The following is a 17,064-nucleotide window of genomic DNA, read 5'->3' as shown; positions in this document are numbered from 1 at the left end:
ATAATCAGGCAATATTACATCAACTATATGGTATCACCATACCTAACCATGCTGAAGATAGGTGCGATTTGATCATAAACCTATACGCATTTATTTAGCATATGGTAATATTAAAGTAAATATTAACATAATTAGCGATATAATTAACAAATTATGTCTAAACTTTTTTATTGATGAACAATATAGTAATATAATTTTATTAGTTTATGTCTATTCGGCAAACGTAAAGGTTTTTTAACATTTGACATATTACTGGACAATGAGGTAAATGTTCAGAACATACCCGTCCCGTTAATTTCTCATTTTTTCTGGACAGTGTTTTCAAAATAAAATAATATTTCTGTACTTAATACATGTTTCTGAATTGATAAAACATTTACTGTGTAATAATGTAAATAGTGTACGAAAATGGACGGTGACAAACAACATTCTGTAGGTTATTCTACTAGAACCGCACTTATAAAGTTACGAGACGATATTCAGTCTGTAATAGATGAACGTAAACAGAAAAATTTCACAGGGTAAATATAAATATCTATTTATAACAAACATCTATAGCTTCTTAAACAATCTATACTAAAATCCTTTCGTGCCGTGCTTAATGTAATCAGCTGATAATCATTTATCAGTGAACTAGGTATATCAAGATTTCTGTGCCCATTTTACATACACTTTCAAATATTTAAGCTTTTATTTCTATTAGCATTAAATAAGTGTGCATTAAACAAATGATAACATAAAAACAAATTGTAAAAAGAGGCAAAGCAAAATTCATTTACTTCCAAATAGTATCTAAGTGCATATAATGTTAGTAACAACTCTCAGCAACTAAAGTTTGTACAAAGCATGTGCATCTGTTAACAACCGAGAGCCCTTTAATTTATCTTCTTTAATACTGAAGGAGTGAATGGAATTCTTTTATTATTTACAGGTATAGCTATCTCAAGAATATTATATCATTTTCATCAGAGAAGGTGCTGCTGTCAGGAGTAGCCTACACAATTACACTAGTATACATAGTGTGTCTTATAATTACCTATTTCATTGGAGAATCAATTCAAGCCCATGCATATTTGTTATGGGAAGCTTTCTTCCTGTTCTCCATACTTGTCATTAACTTTGTAGTAGCTTGCAGTGAGCAGTACTTGTACAGGAATGAAATACCTCATAGAGTGAGAAAGGTTCTGGGTAAGTAAATAAGTTGTACATTTTGTTTTTTCATTTTATATTTATTTTCTATTCACAAAATCTTAAAAAACGAATTAAAGCCTCTTTAGTATTTAGTTTTAGTAGTTCATAAAACATTTTTTTGCTGTACCTATCTGATTACATAGCAGTCTATAAAATAAATTCTGAAAAATTGCAATACTGTCTGTGTATCTCATAGAACAGCAGCAGTTACATATAGTGATTACATGCTCTTTGACAACATGTGATCTGCATTCATTTTAAATTTTAAATTCTTGACATTATATACTATATGTACTATATGTAGATTCTCAGCCCTTTACACTGTTTCTTGTGAGAACAATGTTGACATAACATGATTTATTAGTAAATAGTTTATTTACTCAATTAAATATATAATATATAAAAAAATAATATTTTATTTACAATATTTTTAAACTTAGGTTTTTGGTATGGACTCAATTAATATTAAACATAGCAAAACTACAGCTTGTACTATTCATATTTTATCTTATACTATCACACCTCTGATTAAATTAATGTTTTAGAAGGAAGCCTTATATGTAAAATAATAAATATTATGTTGTAGAAATACTATTTAAATAATGCAATGGTATTTATAATGTCTTAACCACTGAATTCGACTTTATGAATTCATGATAGGATCTAATTATCTATGATGCAAATATGACTGCAAACTTATAATTTTGACCAGGAAATTTTGTGCCTAGTTAATGGCAATAGGCTCGCCCTTGTTACATGTTTTACATAGGACTTAAAAACATAGCTAGTGAGGACTGGGTGTATACATACATATGCTATACACTTCTGCTTACCCCACTGGGGAAACTCACGAGTTATGGCTCTGCCCACCCTAGATACGGACATGACTTTGTATGAATGTGTAAAGTTAATCTAATCCCCTTATGTCAGGTTCAAAACAGTAACATGCAAACCATATTACATTACAGCATATACCCATATAACAACACTTATGCCATGTAATGCATTGAATCATTACAAAACTTTATAATAATAATAATAATTTATTTATTTACTTCGGAAAACAAAGAGTTCCATTGGTGTTAGTAGCACTTAAAGTAGGTGTTTTAAAAATAATTCATATCTTCTTAAAAATAAAATTTAACTAAATAAATAAAAAATGTTGATAACAAAATTAAAACTATAAGACAAGGTAAATTAACTATTCATTAGCAAAATCGGTACTTGAAAACATTTGAATTATAGTATAATAAAATTAATATTATAGAAACTATGAGTACAATAGAATTTGCAAATTAACGAAATTGGTATAAAAGTAAATCTTGAGTACATTTGAACTAGAAATTAATTAACAAAATTGGTATAAGAGAAACTATGAGTACATCAAGATTATAATGGTTGTAATATGATTTTACAAATCTAATTTATCATCCCATCTGCAATGAGAATTGAGTATAGTCTTTGGAAGGTCTGTTCTCAACATTATTAGGGTGTTCACTATCTAAAATATTTATAAGTTTATTCAAAACATTGTCTGAAGACACATAACCATTTGATGTTGGCTTTAATAAGTTGACCTCCCCCTTACTTAGACATGGTAATGACACATCTGAGTGATAACTTTCGGTGTCTTTATCATCTTGTAAGATCAAATTGCGTCTGTTGTCAGAACTCGATTTAGTATGATGGTCATATTCTGATGAACAGGGTTGTTTTATTGCATGATTAGACAATCTGCTACTGGATATTGATGGCATGGCTTGTACATAACCTGATGCTTCAGATGCAGTTGTTATTGGTTTCATTGGGGTATGAGTTTTATCTGTCACATTTGTTAAAGACACATAGCCATTTGATGCTGGCTTTAAGTCAGCTTTTTCCGTACTACCATTTTGTAACATTGTATCTGGATTATAGTTTTCATTGTTTTGGTCATCTCGTAAGAATAGATGGCTTTTGTTGTCGGAGTCTAGTGGAACGTTGTTAATCACGCTATGATGGACATAATCGGATGAACTGGGTTGTTTTATTGTCCCATTAGACAAAATGCTACTAGTGGATATTGATGGCATTGCTTGCACATAACCTGATGGTTCAGCTACAGTCGTCACATTTGTTGCAGACACATAACCATTTCCTGCTGGCATTAAAAAGTCTACTATATCCGACGTTCGACTTGGTAAATTATTTTCATTTTCTGTATATGCACTTGCTGAAACTTGCTTGTGAATATTAGCATTGTCAGAGATGAGATTAACTTGAAAAGTTGGAATAATTCCTTCAAACTTGTTTACTAATTCATCTTCTTCCTTATGACATAAATTGCTTTCCTCATCATTACGTGCTTGAACATTAGACGATACTTCTTTGTTAGGAATTTTCAAATCCATTGTTATTAAAATATTATCGGTTTTAACAACCATTCGTTGTTCTGATAGACGTATACCTAATGGAAGTTTTGGTTTATCTATATCAGCCATATCCTTATATTTACGATACAGTTTTAAAGATCCGTATATTATAAATAAACTTAGAAATCCCGCAAATATAATAGATAATAATTGAAATAAATTATCATCGTTTCCACAATTAACAACTTCAGATCTATATTCGCCGGTAAATAAAAGCCTTTCATTATTATGTCTCACCGGCAAAGTAACATGGTCTGAAAATGCCAAGGCTCCGTGGTGTACGTCGATATCGACATTTTCCGCTCTCACACGATATTTCACTGAGCCTTTCGATTCGCTTTTACACAATGTCACGTAATATTCTGATACAGTGCCATTGAACTGCTGCACTATTTCTTCTCCAGTCTCTGTAATAATTCCAACAAGATACTGATCCACGTAACCTCCTGGATATTTTGGTGGTTCCCAAGTAATAACACCGTATTTATAACCCACGTGCATGGGTTTGCTAGGACATCCGATCCTGGTCCTCACAAAAAGAGAATTTGTTGGATCTGAATACACACCAATGTGTTTGTTGTAAGCTTTGACTGATAAAGAGTAGTTTGTAAAACTACGAAGATTGCCTACTGTTATTTGTTCATAATCGTTTGAATTATTTTTTTGTGCTTGTACCCTGTGAATTTCTTCACCGTTATTGTATACCACATATTTAATATGTTTGACGTTGGCGTTTAATGGTCGCGGAGGTTCTATTGATATTGTCAGAGATTCGTTTTGTATATCATGTATCCTAAAGTTTCTTGGCGCCGATGGAGTGTCTTCTAAAGTCACAAAAGATGTATTATGACCATATTTTTTTAAACCTAAGTTTGTGTCTACATTTATTTCAACATGGTATCTTGTAGAAGGATGCAAATCATTTATAACAACATACCACTGATTAGCATCACTTATATAAACAAATTTTCGCAAAATAAGCCCTGTGCATTCATAGTCTTCAAAATAGTAACTTATATTGTAGCCAGTTATAATACCGTCATATATGCAGTCTAGGGACCAAAATAGCTTAACTGTTTTACTGTTAATGTTCAAATATTTTAACGTTATCTTAATATCACTCATCGCTATTGTATCTTGTGATATTGCACATTCTGCTTTAGGCCACACCATCCCACTGGATTTGATACCTACATTAGCTGATAGTGCAAATTGATAGTTAGCGTTATTTGGTAACGTTTTAGTATATTTTTTGATTCTAGAGTCTATTATTTCGTATTCAATACCATCTTTGCAGATTTTTGAGGTGTGCTGTGTACACCAAAAAATTGTATAATTATCGACTTTGTTTGAATTCTTCCACATCAGTAGGTAGGTTCCATTTTCATATGAATGTATAGTAAACGATAAAACTCGTAGATCAACTGTGTCTTCATATGCCGGTATAAACATGTTACTGCTGTTAACAGAAAACCCCTCTGCATTTTTGGACCATATTGTAAGATTTATTGGATCTTCAGATTTGCTTTCGAATTGGAAATAGCCACGATTATGTCGATGCGATGCCATTGATAAACGCACAACAGGAGTTGTAATGTATAAGTGATATGTGAAGTTTGCACCGAATTCCTCGTATTTTTCAAGTTGTTTCCAGTAAGCGTATACTATACGCCTCGTCATACCCTGATAGTTGCTGTGATCGAATGCTCCAGGAGGCAGGTCAGGCGGTCGCGGGGGCCTCTCACCTGCCGTTTCGAATTGTAACTCACAAGGTTTTGACCAGAAATTATTACTTTCGTGCGCGATCTTTACTAATATTTGTACTTTATATATCATGTGCGCATAAGGAAGTTGATCCAAGTTGTACGTAATGTTATTATTTTTTGTAAACATAGTTACTTCCAGAACGTTCCTGTATGAGTCATTTATAGTAGGTATTTGATATTCTATTCTATAAACGAGACCAGTGTATGGAAATGTGTGTTCTCTTAAAACATCATCAATTTGCCAATTCAGTTCAACAGCACGGGAACTAATATTTGATACAATCAAGTTATACACGGGTTTCGGCTTTACAATAGAGTAATTATTGAAAGAAAAAAATTGTTCGTTAACACCAAGTTCATTTGTCGCTTTGAGATGAAAGTCATATGTATGTAAGATAGGCTTATAGGTAGGGATGGTAAAGTAATCTAAATGGCAACACATTTTTGTATGTTTGGCACAATCTTTCAAGTTACATTTCTCTGAAACTGCCCCATTCATAGCATAAGTCAATTGGTATTCCGTCGGAGTATCATCGCTCCTGGGTTTAGACCAGGTACAATCGATACTTTGGAAATTATCAACTATGCAATTGAAGTCAGTTATTTTGTGAGGTGGTGGTCCCACATATACTATATTCATTACAGGTGAACTTTTCTTACTCTTCGACGAGCAAATATAAACTTTACGTCCTACGTCAGGCCGCATGACGTATAATTGTATTATGTTATTGTCTATGATCCTCGACGGTAGAATTTGAGATCCGATTGTAAATTGCAGATCTTCCGAAGGGAGATTGCAGTTGGAAGTACACGAAATGTTCAGGTTTTTCCCATGAGCTAAGTAGATGTTATTGGGAGGGTTTATGTTCAGTGTACAGGGTGAAACAAACGAGAGAACACACAAACACGCAAACACACACCACAGCCGTCGTCTTCGTCGGGTAGTCCGAGCACTGTCGCACCACACAGACATGTCTGGTTGTTTTGACGCTATTGTTTTAAGAGTTGTTGTTAACAGTCACTAGATTCACCCACTAATTGTATTATCAAGTGTAATACGGCGCGTGGTCCATCGATAACGTATACGAGCACAGTAACGCTAGTAGGTACACACAGCATGTTTTGATCACAACACATTTAAACCTTAGGTTTTCCTTCTCATTATCATTGCGAATTCTCTACGGTAAGTAACACGCTAACATCGTCCTTATATTAACCCAGTCAATTGTCACTGTTTCTATTTTAAATTGTGATCTACGTTTAAATTATTAATTTATTATCCTCTGTTGTTTTGTTACACTTTTCAGTTGTGTGCCAACTGGATTGCGTTTGTGGAATAATATCCAATTCGCAGACGGGACACACTATATGTTACTCGTATCATCAGTTTATCAGCGACCCATGAACTGGGAATGTACGTAGTTTCTATGAAACACATGTATATCTGGGAAATGTTCTATCAACCATTCGCAGAGATAAAGATAAAACAAATCACAGTAACAGTTTAAGTCTTAAATTAATAGACATAGTATGATTGCACATAATATTAATTAGGTTATTCTCGCTCGTAATTCCTATTAGAGTGGGCAGAGGAACAAAGTCGTCAAAAAGCGAGTTGTGGTGTGGTCACTTTTGATACATAACTTCGTCTCTTGTTAAGTAGGTACGTCATTACTAAGTGTATCTTATCTATAAAATTATAGCTCTAAGTCAATACAATTTTACAATTAACTTTCAATGTTTTCTGATGATTGGAAAACATATAAATAAATGTAAGTAATTTCCACTAATTTATTGTGTTTTCAATGATGTACTACATAAATACATTAGTAAATAGAACTGAGGAAACATACTTCCCAGATTGACGTTTTTTAAAAAGTATAATTCAAAGGGATATGTATGATGTGTCAACGGTACGAGGCATATGCATATAAACGTGTGGGTGTCGCTTTCCATTGCTGAATATGTCTTTGTTTCTGTATTTTACAGAAACATTGGACGAAGCAGTAGAGTCGTCAGTATGGAGGGAGAACCATTACCCACATTTATGCGCCCCGTTCTCTCCGTGCGTAATTCTTCAATGGACCTACAGAGACGGTAATATCTAATGTTCGAGAATATTAGCTACTAGCCCGTACTCTTTCACCTGCCTTGAACTAACGTTGTCATGTTGAATGTAGGGAGACTTGTTTCCAGCGGTAGTCGTATATAGGCTTATATTTTATGTATTATTAAAACCCACAGACCACGGAACCGAGTTACGCATTTACAAAATCAAGCCTATCACATAGCATTTGACCAAGAGAAAGACAGTCATAATGTTTCCCGAGAACGAGAGAGAGTACTTTAGAATTTATATAAAATCGATCTGTGCGAAAACGTTATTGCTTCAAAGCAGTTTGAAAGTGCCAAGTCCTAGTATCAAATCATTTTTTTTATTTATAAGTGTCTAAGAAACATTTTATGAACACTTCTTCTAATCCTTTTATGCTCTCTCTCCTCGCCATCTTTACAAAGAAACAATACAAAATAACATAACATACATAAACAGCCTATATACGTTCCACTGCTGGGCACAGGCCTCCCCTAAATCAACCGGAGGGGGTATGGAGCATACTCCACCACGCTGCTCCAATGCGGGTTGGTGGAGGTACAAAATAACATAAAATGTTTTTTAAAGCTAGCTACTTATACAGGGGAGGTGGTAAACCTGCCGTGGGCGCTGCTGGTGGAAGGAGACGTGATCGTGCTACGACCAGGACAGGAGGCCCCCGGACACTGCCGCGGGCTGCAGAGAGATGACCCGGAGCTGTTCTTCGGACAGACTTTCCAACCCGTCACACCGGTGAGTCATTGCACTGTACTTGTTGACCGGCTGTGGGCGCTGCTGGTAGAAGGAGTTCACTCATTGGTGCAAGTCCGATCCCGGGGTTCGAGCCGACGCTCTCTGTTTGAGAAGCAAGCCTGTGAATTACACGACCACATTGACTTTAATCTTTCGAACGCCGGAACGCGGATTTCGACCAGACACAATGTAAAATCTATTGTGTCTGGTATCTCGGCATATGAGAGGTTAATGGTTACTAAAGTCTCTTTTAAAACCCTTATAAGTCCTTCAAAAATTTCTCTTGTTGCAGCAAAAGGAAACGTTCACGACGCCGCGCGTGCGCAGCCCACACGAGAACAGGGCGTACAGGATGTGCGAGACGCCATATCTGAAGAACTTAAAAGTCGCGCTGGAGCAGGCTACCACTCGGCCGCTCACTGTTTTCGAGAGGTCCCGGTACTTGGTAAGTTCAAATTTATGTTTGACAAGGAATCTAACAGATTACCAGGTGATCCAAATCTAGAAATAGGAGCAAGTCTAAAATGATCACAATCATCTCCCTAGCATGTGCCATTAAATCGACGTCGATAAAAAAAGTCGTTGTCGTCTTGTTCTGAAATGATCACAATAAAATCTCATATTTCTTTTTGACTTCTTTACAATTTTAATCAAGAATTTGGTACCAATGAGTACGACTACTAGACCACGTTTATTGATCAGATGACGTAACAACTGTTCAACGAAAGAGGCTCTGGCGACCCACCAACACGCACTGGACCAGGGCGGTGGGCTTATGGTCCAAACCACCCCCCCCCCCCCCCCCCTATGACCTAAACAACTAAGTATTCCATACAAATTACACCCTAAAATTTTCGTTTTAGCGTGTTGTAAAAAGATTGTGCGCATTCTGGCGACCAATTGGCAGTTCTAAGACTAGACCTATCTCTTTCTTGCACTCGTCAAACTAAATTATAAAGTTTGTGTCTGCCAGAATGGGTTGCAACAATATTTGTCAAAACAGAGTTATTTTTCGAAATCACTAAAATATTATTTTCTTAAATTGTCTATCAATTTGAACTTACTCTGGTTTGCTTTCAATTACACCATTTAAATACTTTACTATGATTATGTGGAGAAAATAGCTTCAGATCTAACTTGGAGTGACTACATGCAATGTATTCTGATTTTCCAGTGCACAGTAAAGATAATGGAGGGTATAATACTGCCGCTGGTAATATCCCTCGTGGTGATAGCGAGCTTCGTCCGCCACGTGTACCACTTGCCCGGGGTGACCCACTGGACCGAGATATACTTCCTGCAGACCATCGCCGCTAGTATACCGCTCATACAGATCATCTTTCCGCTCGCCTGGGTCACTCTCAACTGCTACGGCTTGGCGAGGTGAGAGAAAAAAAGTAAAATTTTTATTTTTCAGGATACAAAAAATACCCCACAAAACCCAATTCCTCAGTTTGTCTGTGGGTGAAATTTTATAAGCATGTAAAACCTTAAGCGTCTTTTTATGTGTGATATTTTTTTATTTGTGATTCGTGTTTGCTAAGTAAAAGTAAGTAAGTAAAATCTTTAGTTCATCTTGCGATGGATGTGTGTGCTAGCGCAATTGGAAATATATTTGTGACCTTATACAAATATATTAGGTTATGTTGGGTTACGTTATGTTAAACTTTAGTAATCGACTTTAGTGACCGATAGTGTTTGGCTTAAACACCATCGCAACGGCATCAACCTCGCAACCTCATTTTCGTAATCGAAAAGAATGCCGAAGATCAGTTTTAATAAACAAACTTGTCTAAATTGTTTCCAAACCAAAAGCGCATTGCTGGTAAATACTCAGTCTTTACCCCAAATGAAAGTGGACTAATATTTTTTGTATAGTTAGAAATTACACCGAAATTAAAATTAATTGAAGCGTTTTTCCAAAAATATTTTAAATTGAGCCATATCCACTATCCACAGGTTCAAACTCCTCTCAGAAACCCGTCAGAAGTACATCCGTCCCAAATCATGTTCGATATCAGAGGACGCAAGCGACCCGCTCTTACAAGCGCTGAGTGAGTCTAATCTGAAGCCGGATAGCCTCAAAACTTTAGCCAAGACCTTCTTCAACATTCTCACTGGCAGAGAAGACATGGTCTGCCGGACGGCTAACATTGTTCACGTTTTAGGATCTTTATCGGTGAGTGTTGAAACTAGTGGTGAAACTAAATGTATGTTTAAAATCGAAAGGACGGGAGCGGACAGCTCTTAAAGGCGTTGAGTTAGTTTACCCTGAAGGTCCAACGGTCTTTGGCCAAGATCTTTTTCGACATTCTCACTGGCAGAGAAGACATAGTCTGCCAGACATCTAATATTGTCCGTATGCGTCGGTCAGAATGCTTGTCGTACTAAAAACATCTGTAGTACATGATACAAGTCAAATTATTCTTAAGCTAATCCTCTACATATTATATTTTCCCCAGAAAACTTGTCTTAGTAGACAAAGTAACGGTTTATTCCATACATTCAGGCGCTGTGTTGCATAGACAAGAAGGGTATTCTTTCCTGGCCTAACCCAACCGCTGAGAAAGTGTTCTTCCTTCGCAATTCGAGTTCAACATCCAACGCGTCGAGTAAGACAAGCCTGGTGGGGTCCATGGGGCAGAGTCAGACCACGCTGGAGCAACACGCTGACGTCAAAACTGTTCCGGAGCCTTCTACTATTGTTGAGGTATCATTTTATATGCAAATCATGAAAAGTAAGCAAGGTTCCTTTCTTCCAAATGAAAATCATTTATAGTATCTCCTTTAACTAGGTTGTCCTCTAGCCTATTAACTCTCAGATGGTATAGGGATCCATAGATTCATCGTCGTAACATAAAAGTGTTATACAAAGTCTAAGTGGGTAAAGTATCAACTCTTGCTGATCCAAACATACTGTGTACTGCCATCGGACACTCATTAAAGTGAGTATATGAGTTGTGTCTGGTGATACAGAGCGTACGTTGAATATTTAATTACAGGCGACAGGTTGTAAGTCTAATATAATATTGCAGGTGCTAGACTTGACCCACGACCAGAATGCGCCGTTCTGCGTGGAGTTCGACGACCAGCGCTGGCGGCAGCACCTGGCGCGCCTCAAGCCGCTGGGGCTGGCCGCGCTGCTTAACACGTGCGCGCCCGCGCCGCGACACACGTACGCGCACTTCTGCGCGCATCTCACCTGCGAGGCCTTGAACAGGTTCATTTACTATACATAAACTCACGCCCAGTGGTAGAGTTGGAAGAGAAAGGCCTAGGCGTACTTACCGCGATACCGAGATGTTTTTGTTAAATAAAGGTCAGGTCAAAATTACTCTAAACCAGCGAGCATGCATGAAGTCTTTGATGAGAGTGGAGGAAGTGAAGGTGATGTCAGGATCGTAGTAAGTGGAATTATGTGGTCTCTGTCTACCCCAACGGCAAGTAGGCGTGATCTTATGTATGTATAAACTCACGCCCGTCATCTGTAATCGTGAGGGTAGAAAAAGTCATTAGAAAACGACTTGATACGAAGATGCATTTGATGAACCGTTTCTTTCATGTTTTTGGCTCTCTTGTATTTTCCTGACTTTTAATAAATGATTGCATTTTATGGTCTGATTCCAGGGGATCAGACATATCAGGATATGTTTAGGTCTCCACTATTTTGTACCATCCTTTCCGGTCTTGCACTAACCTCACCCAGAGCAGGTCTAATATACGCATAAAAATATTTGTGTTCCCAGTGAGGACCTGGTACCGGTGACGAACCGTCGCTGTCTGTGCGAGTTGGCCAAGCAAATAGGATTTACGGACGCTGTCGCCGACTCCTATAACGTTGAAGAGTGCCTTGCCGTGTTCAGACACTTGGTAAGGTTTTTAACCCGGAACTTCGTTCCTAAGAGATTATAAAGATCCTTTGGATTTGGATTTGATTTGAAAACTTTACCAATTAGCGTGCAATGGTTTTCAAAGTCTAGCCAAAATATGCCGGCTGTAATGAAATTGTTCGAACGGGCGGCTGTAATGATATTGTTCCAAATATTAACAATCGATCATTCGAATACCTTGTATGGAATTCGAATAATTCCATACGTGATATTCGAAAGGTCATTAATACAGTTCTTCCGTTTTTCGACACAATTAGTCATTTATAAAATTTCAATCATTCGAACTATTATAGTTCAGATCTTTCCTACATTCGAATAATTCCCTAAACGAATGAATCATTCATATTTGCCCATTACTAATTTAATTATAGCTTGGCATTCGGCTAGGATGCCCCTTTCTAGAGTTGCATGTCAAGAGTAGAATCAGAGCGTCATCATTTTTTGCTCAGTATCGATTCCTATGAAACTGCCTTCGTTTAACCGTCCCCATTTTTCTATGACAACTCACAGCATATCGTAAAAACAGACGGCCCGTTCTGAAGTACGAAGTTTTTATCAAATTATATCACTTTATATCTTCCTCAATTATTCCAGCAAGCGGACACGATAAGAAGAGAGACTCGCTTTGTACGCTCGCTACACCTGAACACGCGCGTCAAAGTGCCGCTACCTCATATGCTGGCCGTGCTTGTGAAGGATCAAGCCAATCAGCTGCAGATGCTCTCTCAGGTAGGATTACTAGGCTCCATACATACATAAACTCACGCAAATAATGGGTAAGTAGGGTCTGTAAGGATGGGCAGAGCTTCAAGTAATCACAGACATCTTGCAGCCATTATTGATTTAAAGACCTAAGATGGTTATGACGAACCTAATAGTGATAAGGGATCAGCCTATCACATCCCATAACAGCCCATAACAATAGGCTAGTTTCCAACTAGTCAAATCAGTTACTTTTTACTAAACGTCAAAACACGAAATTACTATGGAATTTGTATGAAAAAGCACTCTGTGACGTCATAGAAAAACGTGACAAAATGTCGGACTTATTATTACGTTTTTCTTGATTAAAATTCATAAATAAGTTTAATAGAAAAAAGAAAATGTTTTTCGTTAGTTTTAGATGTGTCTTTATTTAGTAATCAGAATTTCATAATTTATCTTGAACCTAGTACACGACCCAATTGTCCATTATATTAGAAAGAACACAATCCCTCTGTCCGATTTTACGACATGCCAGGGAAGACGATTCGCTCCAAAATCAGCATAGAAGTACTCTGAATTATGCGATGTATGGCCACTTTGGGTGTGGTTGTGGGCAACGTCTGATGCGAAAACACGAACTCAAATAAGGCCGGTCGCAATTTGGACACTTTCTTACAAATTCGACTCATGCGTATACGTACGAACGTTATTACTACCTCGTACCCAGCGTGCGCGCTCCCGTAGTAGTTGTCAGGTGGTGGTTGTTGCATGCCCTTATATATTGCATAATGTAGTGTATGCTGTGCCTGCATGACGCCAGACAGTGATAGATAGAATGTACTGCCGACCCTCATGCAGCGCAACGCATTAATAAACGCAACGCAACTACCGACGACCAGACCAGACCTACCCACGTACTTAGACCTACGGGGTATAAAGTAGAACCCTTATCCAGGGATTTGGGTAAAGACCTTAACGGTTGCAGTGGCAAAGATGGGAAGATGCAAGGGCAGCAGTAACTGTCAGTACTATTCAGAGGACAGGAGTCCCAGTATGGCTTTGAAATAAACTACTCTGGGCGCCATACCACTCGCGTCAGACCAAGTATTGCGAGGGCGGAAGGCAAAAGGGAAACCACTTCCCTATTTTTCCCTAAAAAAGTAGCATGGAGAATGCTACACCGACAAGAGCGTGGCATTTAAATTAGTGATGATGAACTACCGACGACAGTAGGTCAGATCATACATAGCGGTAAAATAAGACGATTCTCTATACGGTTGACATTATGTACCGCAGGGCACAGCAGACATAATCCTGGACTCGTGCGTGGACTACTGGAACGGGCGCGACCTCACGCCCATCTCGCCGGCTGACCGCAAGAAGATCATCGACTTCTACCAGCGGAACTCGCTCACTGCTTACTGCACTGCCTTCGCTTACAAGTACGTTGCTTACATATTACTCAATCTCATACTCCTATGTTATAGCTGTATAACATAGCTTTGACTTGTAAAGTCTGCATGTATCGCATTATCGTGCACGCAATAAATACCCACCCAATAAACACAGCGAATGCTGTCTGCTTAGATAAATATCGTACAGCTATTTGTCGAAGTCTACGATGTACATCACGTCGTGCGCTAGAGTACCCGTGCAGACTGCGTTGCTAAAGCGTTATGCGCGTGGTACAACTTATACATCGCGCATTATCGGTAAATATCTATAGACGTCACGACCTAAGTAACAGAAGAAGTACTTAATACATAACTTATTATGACTGTTATTTTTGTTCTCGTTAGGCCCCTGACGCGCGGCATATCGCCGTCTCTATCGCAGCTTTACCTAGAGCTACCGCCGGACAGCCGCAATCTGTACGCGCCGCACTCCCAGCACTGGGCCGATGCGCCCGCGCTGCACTTCCACTCTACTGGTACGTTGATACTTAAAGCGGAGTGTGTAGAATCGACCATTCTCTAAGTGCGAGAGAGAAGGCGTTCTATCACTCTCTCCCTCGCAGTAATTGTTCGATTCCTGCACGGCTTCGCTCCACCCCTTTTCAGTGGATACGCATTTTTAGAATACTTTCCAAATAAGGTCTTGAAGTACTTTCCAGTGAAGGCTTCACTCAAATGAATCACGCTACAATTGTTTTTTTGTTATTAACTATCACCACACCCCGGACACTTCATACAAAATACTTCGTTTTACACAGACACTGTGTGATGACGACCATACAATTGAAGACTAAAATAAGACCGATTGGGGGTGTGTGAAGTAAACCTAGCTCAGCCACTGCTGGGACAGTCGCCGATTTATACGTAATATTATCCGTCATTCTATGCTATCACGTTAAATTATTGTTTCGTTCTAGACTCGTTGCTGTTCAACGAGGTGACTGACGATGACGTCAACGATGTTGAAGGCTACTTTGACATGCAGTGCAATCAGGTATCGTACTTTTTGTTGCAATGCTCCAAAGCATGCTCAAGACCTTGATGCTGCAAATTTTATACTCATACACATAAGAGCCTATTTCCCGTGGGGTAGACAGAAAAGACGGAATTGCACATACTACAATTCTGCCACAGCGGTTACGTTTCTTTTACTTTCATGTACTTTTTACCTGGCATTTCTTTAAAACATCCTCCTGCTTTTTTTTTAATTTTGAAAAATAAATATTCAAGCGTATTGATGATCTCCGGGTTAACGCTGCTCATTTTTACGGTTTAGTAGTGAATGCCAATTTATGAAACAAATAAAAGAGAAGGTACAGGTCGTGTCGTATCGGGAGGTGAAGGTTTTGGCGGGAAGAAGAGGGGAATGGCAATTACTCCACCGACAAGAGCGCAGCTCTTAAGAGCTGCTATTTAAATAGAGAGAGAGAGTGAATGCTATAAAAGCAATGATTCAATGAAGCAATCTTCTATCGTGTGGGTTGTGAAGTCGATTACCAACCTCATCAACCCTGGTGTCAGGGTTATTATTGAGCCGCCAAAGGCCCCTGACATAGCTCATGTAACGACTACTTTCTTACATCAGTTAGTAGTAACCGGGACCAACGGCTTAACGTGCCTTCCAAAGCACGGATCATCTTACTTTTTGGACAATCAGGTGATCAGCCTGTAATGTCCTAACCAAACTAGGGATCACAAAGTGATTTTTGTGATTAGTCCCCACCGGGATTCGAACCCGGAACCTCCGGATCGTGAGCATAACACTCAACCAGTGGACCACGGAGGAAATTTACTCATAATGCGACCTAAACATAGTATTTGACTCTGTAGTCATGTAGAAAATATTTTTTACCTTTCGTGATAATGTTTAGTTAATAGGTACTTAATTTCTTGTCAATGATTATTTCTTGCCTCTAGGTATTCATAGGCATGGTGACAATGCAGTACCAGGCTCAGAGTGATATGGTAGAACTGATAGAACGGCTCGAACGCGCATGCGTACGGTTCGTGCACTTTAGCAAGGAGAACGAACTGCGATCACGCGTGTTCAGCGAGAAGATGGGCTTGGAGTCCGGGTGGAACTGCCATATCTCGCTTATGAGCGAAGATAATCACAGGTAAGAGGGTAAAAGGGGACTTGAGGGGAGGACGCTAGGGGAGTTCGGGGAGATTTTGTGAGAAAAGGAGTTTTGGGGAGGATAATGAGACAGGTTTTAAGGATTTAAGAAGGTATGAAATTTTAGACGGAAGTGATGAGACACGAAATTAAAAGGAGATAAGGAATACAAAGTTGGTAATAAATAACAAAAAGCACTGTGAAGATAGATGCATTGATCGAATGATTGAGAGAGTGAAATTATATTTATATACATATATGTTATGTATAGTTCTATGATAAAGAGGATATAGGTATTTAAAAGAATGTTTTAATAAATAAAACTAACATGGAAAACTATAAAGGAGACATGATAAATTACAAAATTCTAAATTCCATTAATGATCAACATTGCAATTTAAATACATTAATATGAATTGTGAATCATGTTCAATAACAATAATTAACATTAACTACCACGGCTTTCATTGGCAAATAATATATGGGTGATAACATGTCATGCACGGATGCTTCTAAATTCATATTTCGAAGTTAGGTATATACCTAACGTATACGGATAAAAATCTTATACGGAAGATTTGAATTATAGTCTTTGGAGAATTGGAAACATCAGCTTCAAATTTATTGTGTTTTGTTTTGTATTTATTATATTAAAAGTTATTGTTTCTATATGCATAAACATGCAT

General features: G+C 38.0%; 2 protein-coding genes across 3 annotated transcripts in view; one reads left to right on the top strand and one right to left on the bottom strand.

Annotated features, from left to right (window-relative positions):
- The first annotated feature begins 272 nt into the window (after window positions 1-272).
- Window positions 273-17,064, top strand: part of LOC126368687 (transmembrane protein 94) — a 32,938-nt gene continuing 16,146 nt past the window's right edge. For both annotated transcript variants that reach the window (XM_050012795.1, XM_050012794.1), the window contains exons 1-15: window positions 273-521; window positions 932-1,188; window positions 7,358-7,465; window positions 8,065-8,213; window positions 8,506-8,658; window positions 9,388-9,596; window positions 10,173-10,392; window positions 10,723-10,923; window positions 11,249-11,433; window positions 11,960-12,083; window positions 12,698-12,832; window positions 14,105-14,250; window positions 14,608-14,738; window positions 15,180-15,256; window positions 16,180-16,379. In XM_050012795.1, the coding sequence (XP_049868752.1) occupies window positions 409-521; window positions 932-1,188; window positions 7,358-7,465; window positions 8,065-8,213; window positions 8,506-8,658; window positions 9,388-9,596; window positions 10,173-10,392; window positions 10,723-10,923; window positions 11,249-11,433; window positions 11,960-12,083; window positions 12,698-12,832; window positions 14,105-14,250; window positions 14,608-14,738; window positions 15,180-15,256; window positions 16,180-16,379 (2,408 nt within the window). In that variant the 5' untranslated portion in view covers window positions 273-408. The remainder of the gene's footprint in view (window positions 522-931; window positions 1,189-7,357; window positions 7,466-8,064; window positions 8,214-8,505; window positions 8,659-9,387; window positions 9,597-10,172; window positions 10,393-10,722; window positions 10,924-11,248; window positions 11,434-11,959; window positions 12,084-12,697; window positions 12,833-14,104; window positions 14,251-14,607; window positions 14,739-15,179; window positions 15,257-16,179; window positions 16,380-17,064) is intronic.
- Window positions 1,209-6,877, bottom strand: LOC126368689 (cytokine receptor-like). Its single transcript, XM_050012797.1, has one exon. It carries the CDS (start codon window positions 6,339-6,341, stop codon window positions 2,619-2,621), a length of 3,723 nt encoding a protein of 1,240 aa, XP_049868754.1. The 5' UTR covers window positions 6,342-6,877; the 3' UTR covers window positions 1,209-2,618.

Source organism: Pectinophora gossypiella, chromosome 8 (genome assembly GCF_024362695.1).
Source record: "Pectinophora gossypiella chromosome 8, ilPecGoss1.1, whole genome shotgun sequence".
Lineage (NCBI taxonomy): Eukaryota > Metazoa > Arthropoda > Insecta > Lepidoptera > Gelechiidae > Pectinophora > Pectinophora gossypiella.
Note: the sequence above shows the minus strand (reverse complement) of the source record. Positions and strands in the feature narration are given on the sequence as shown.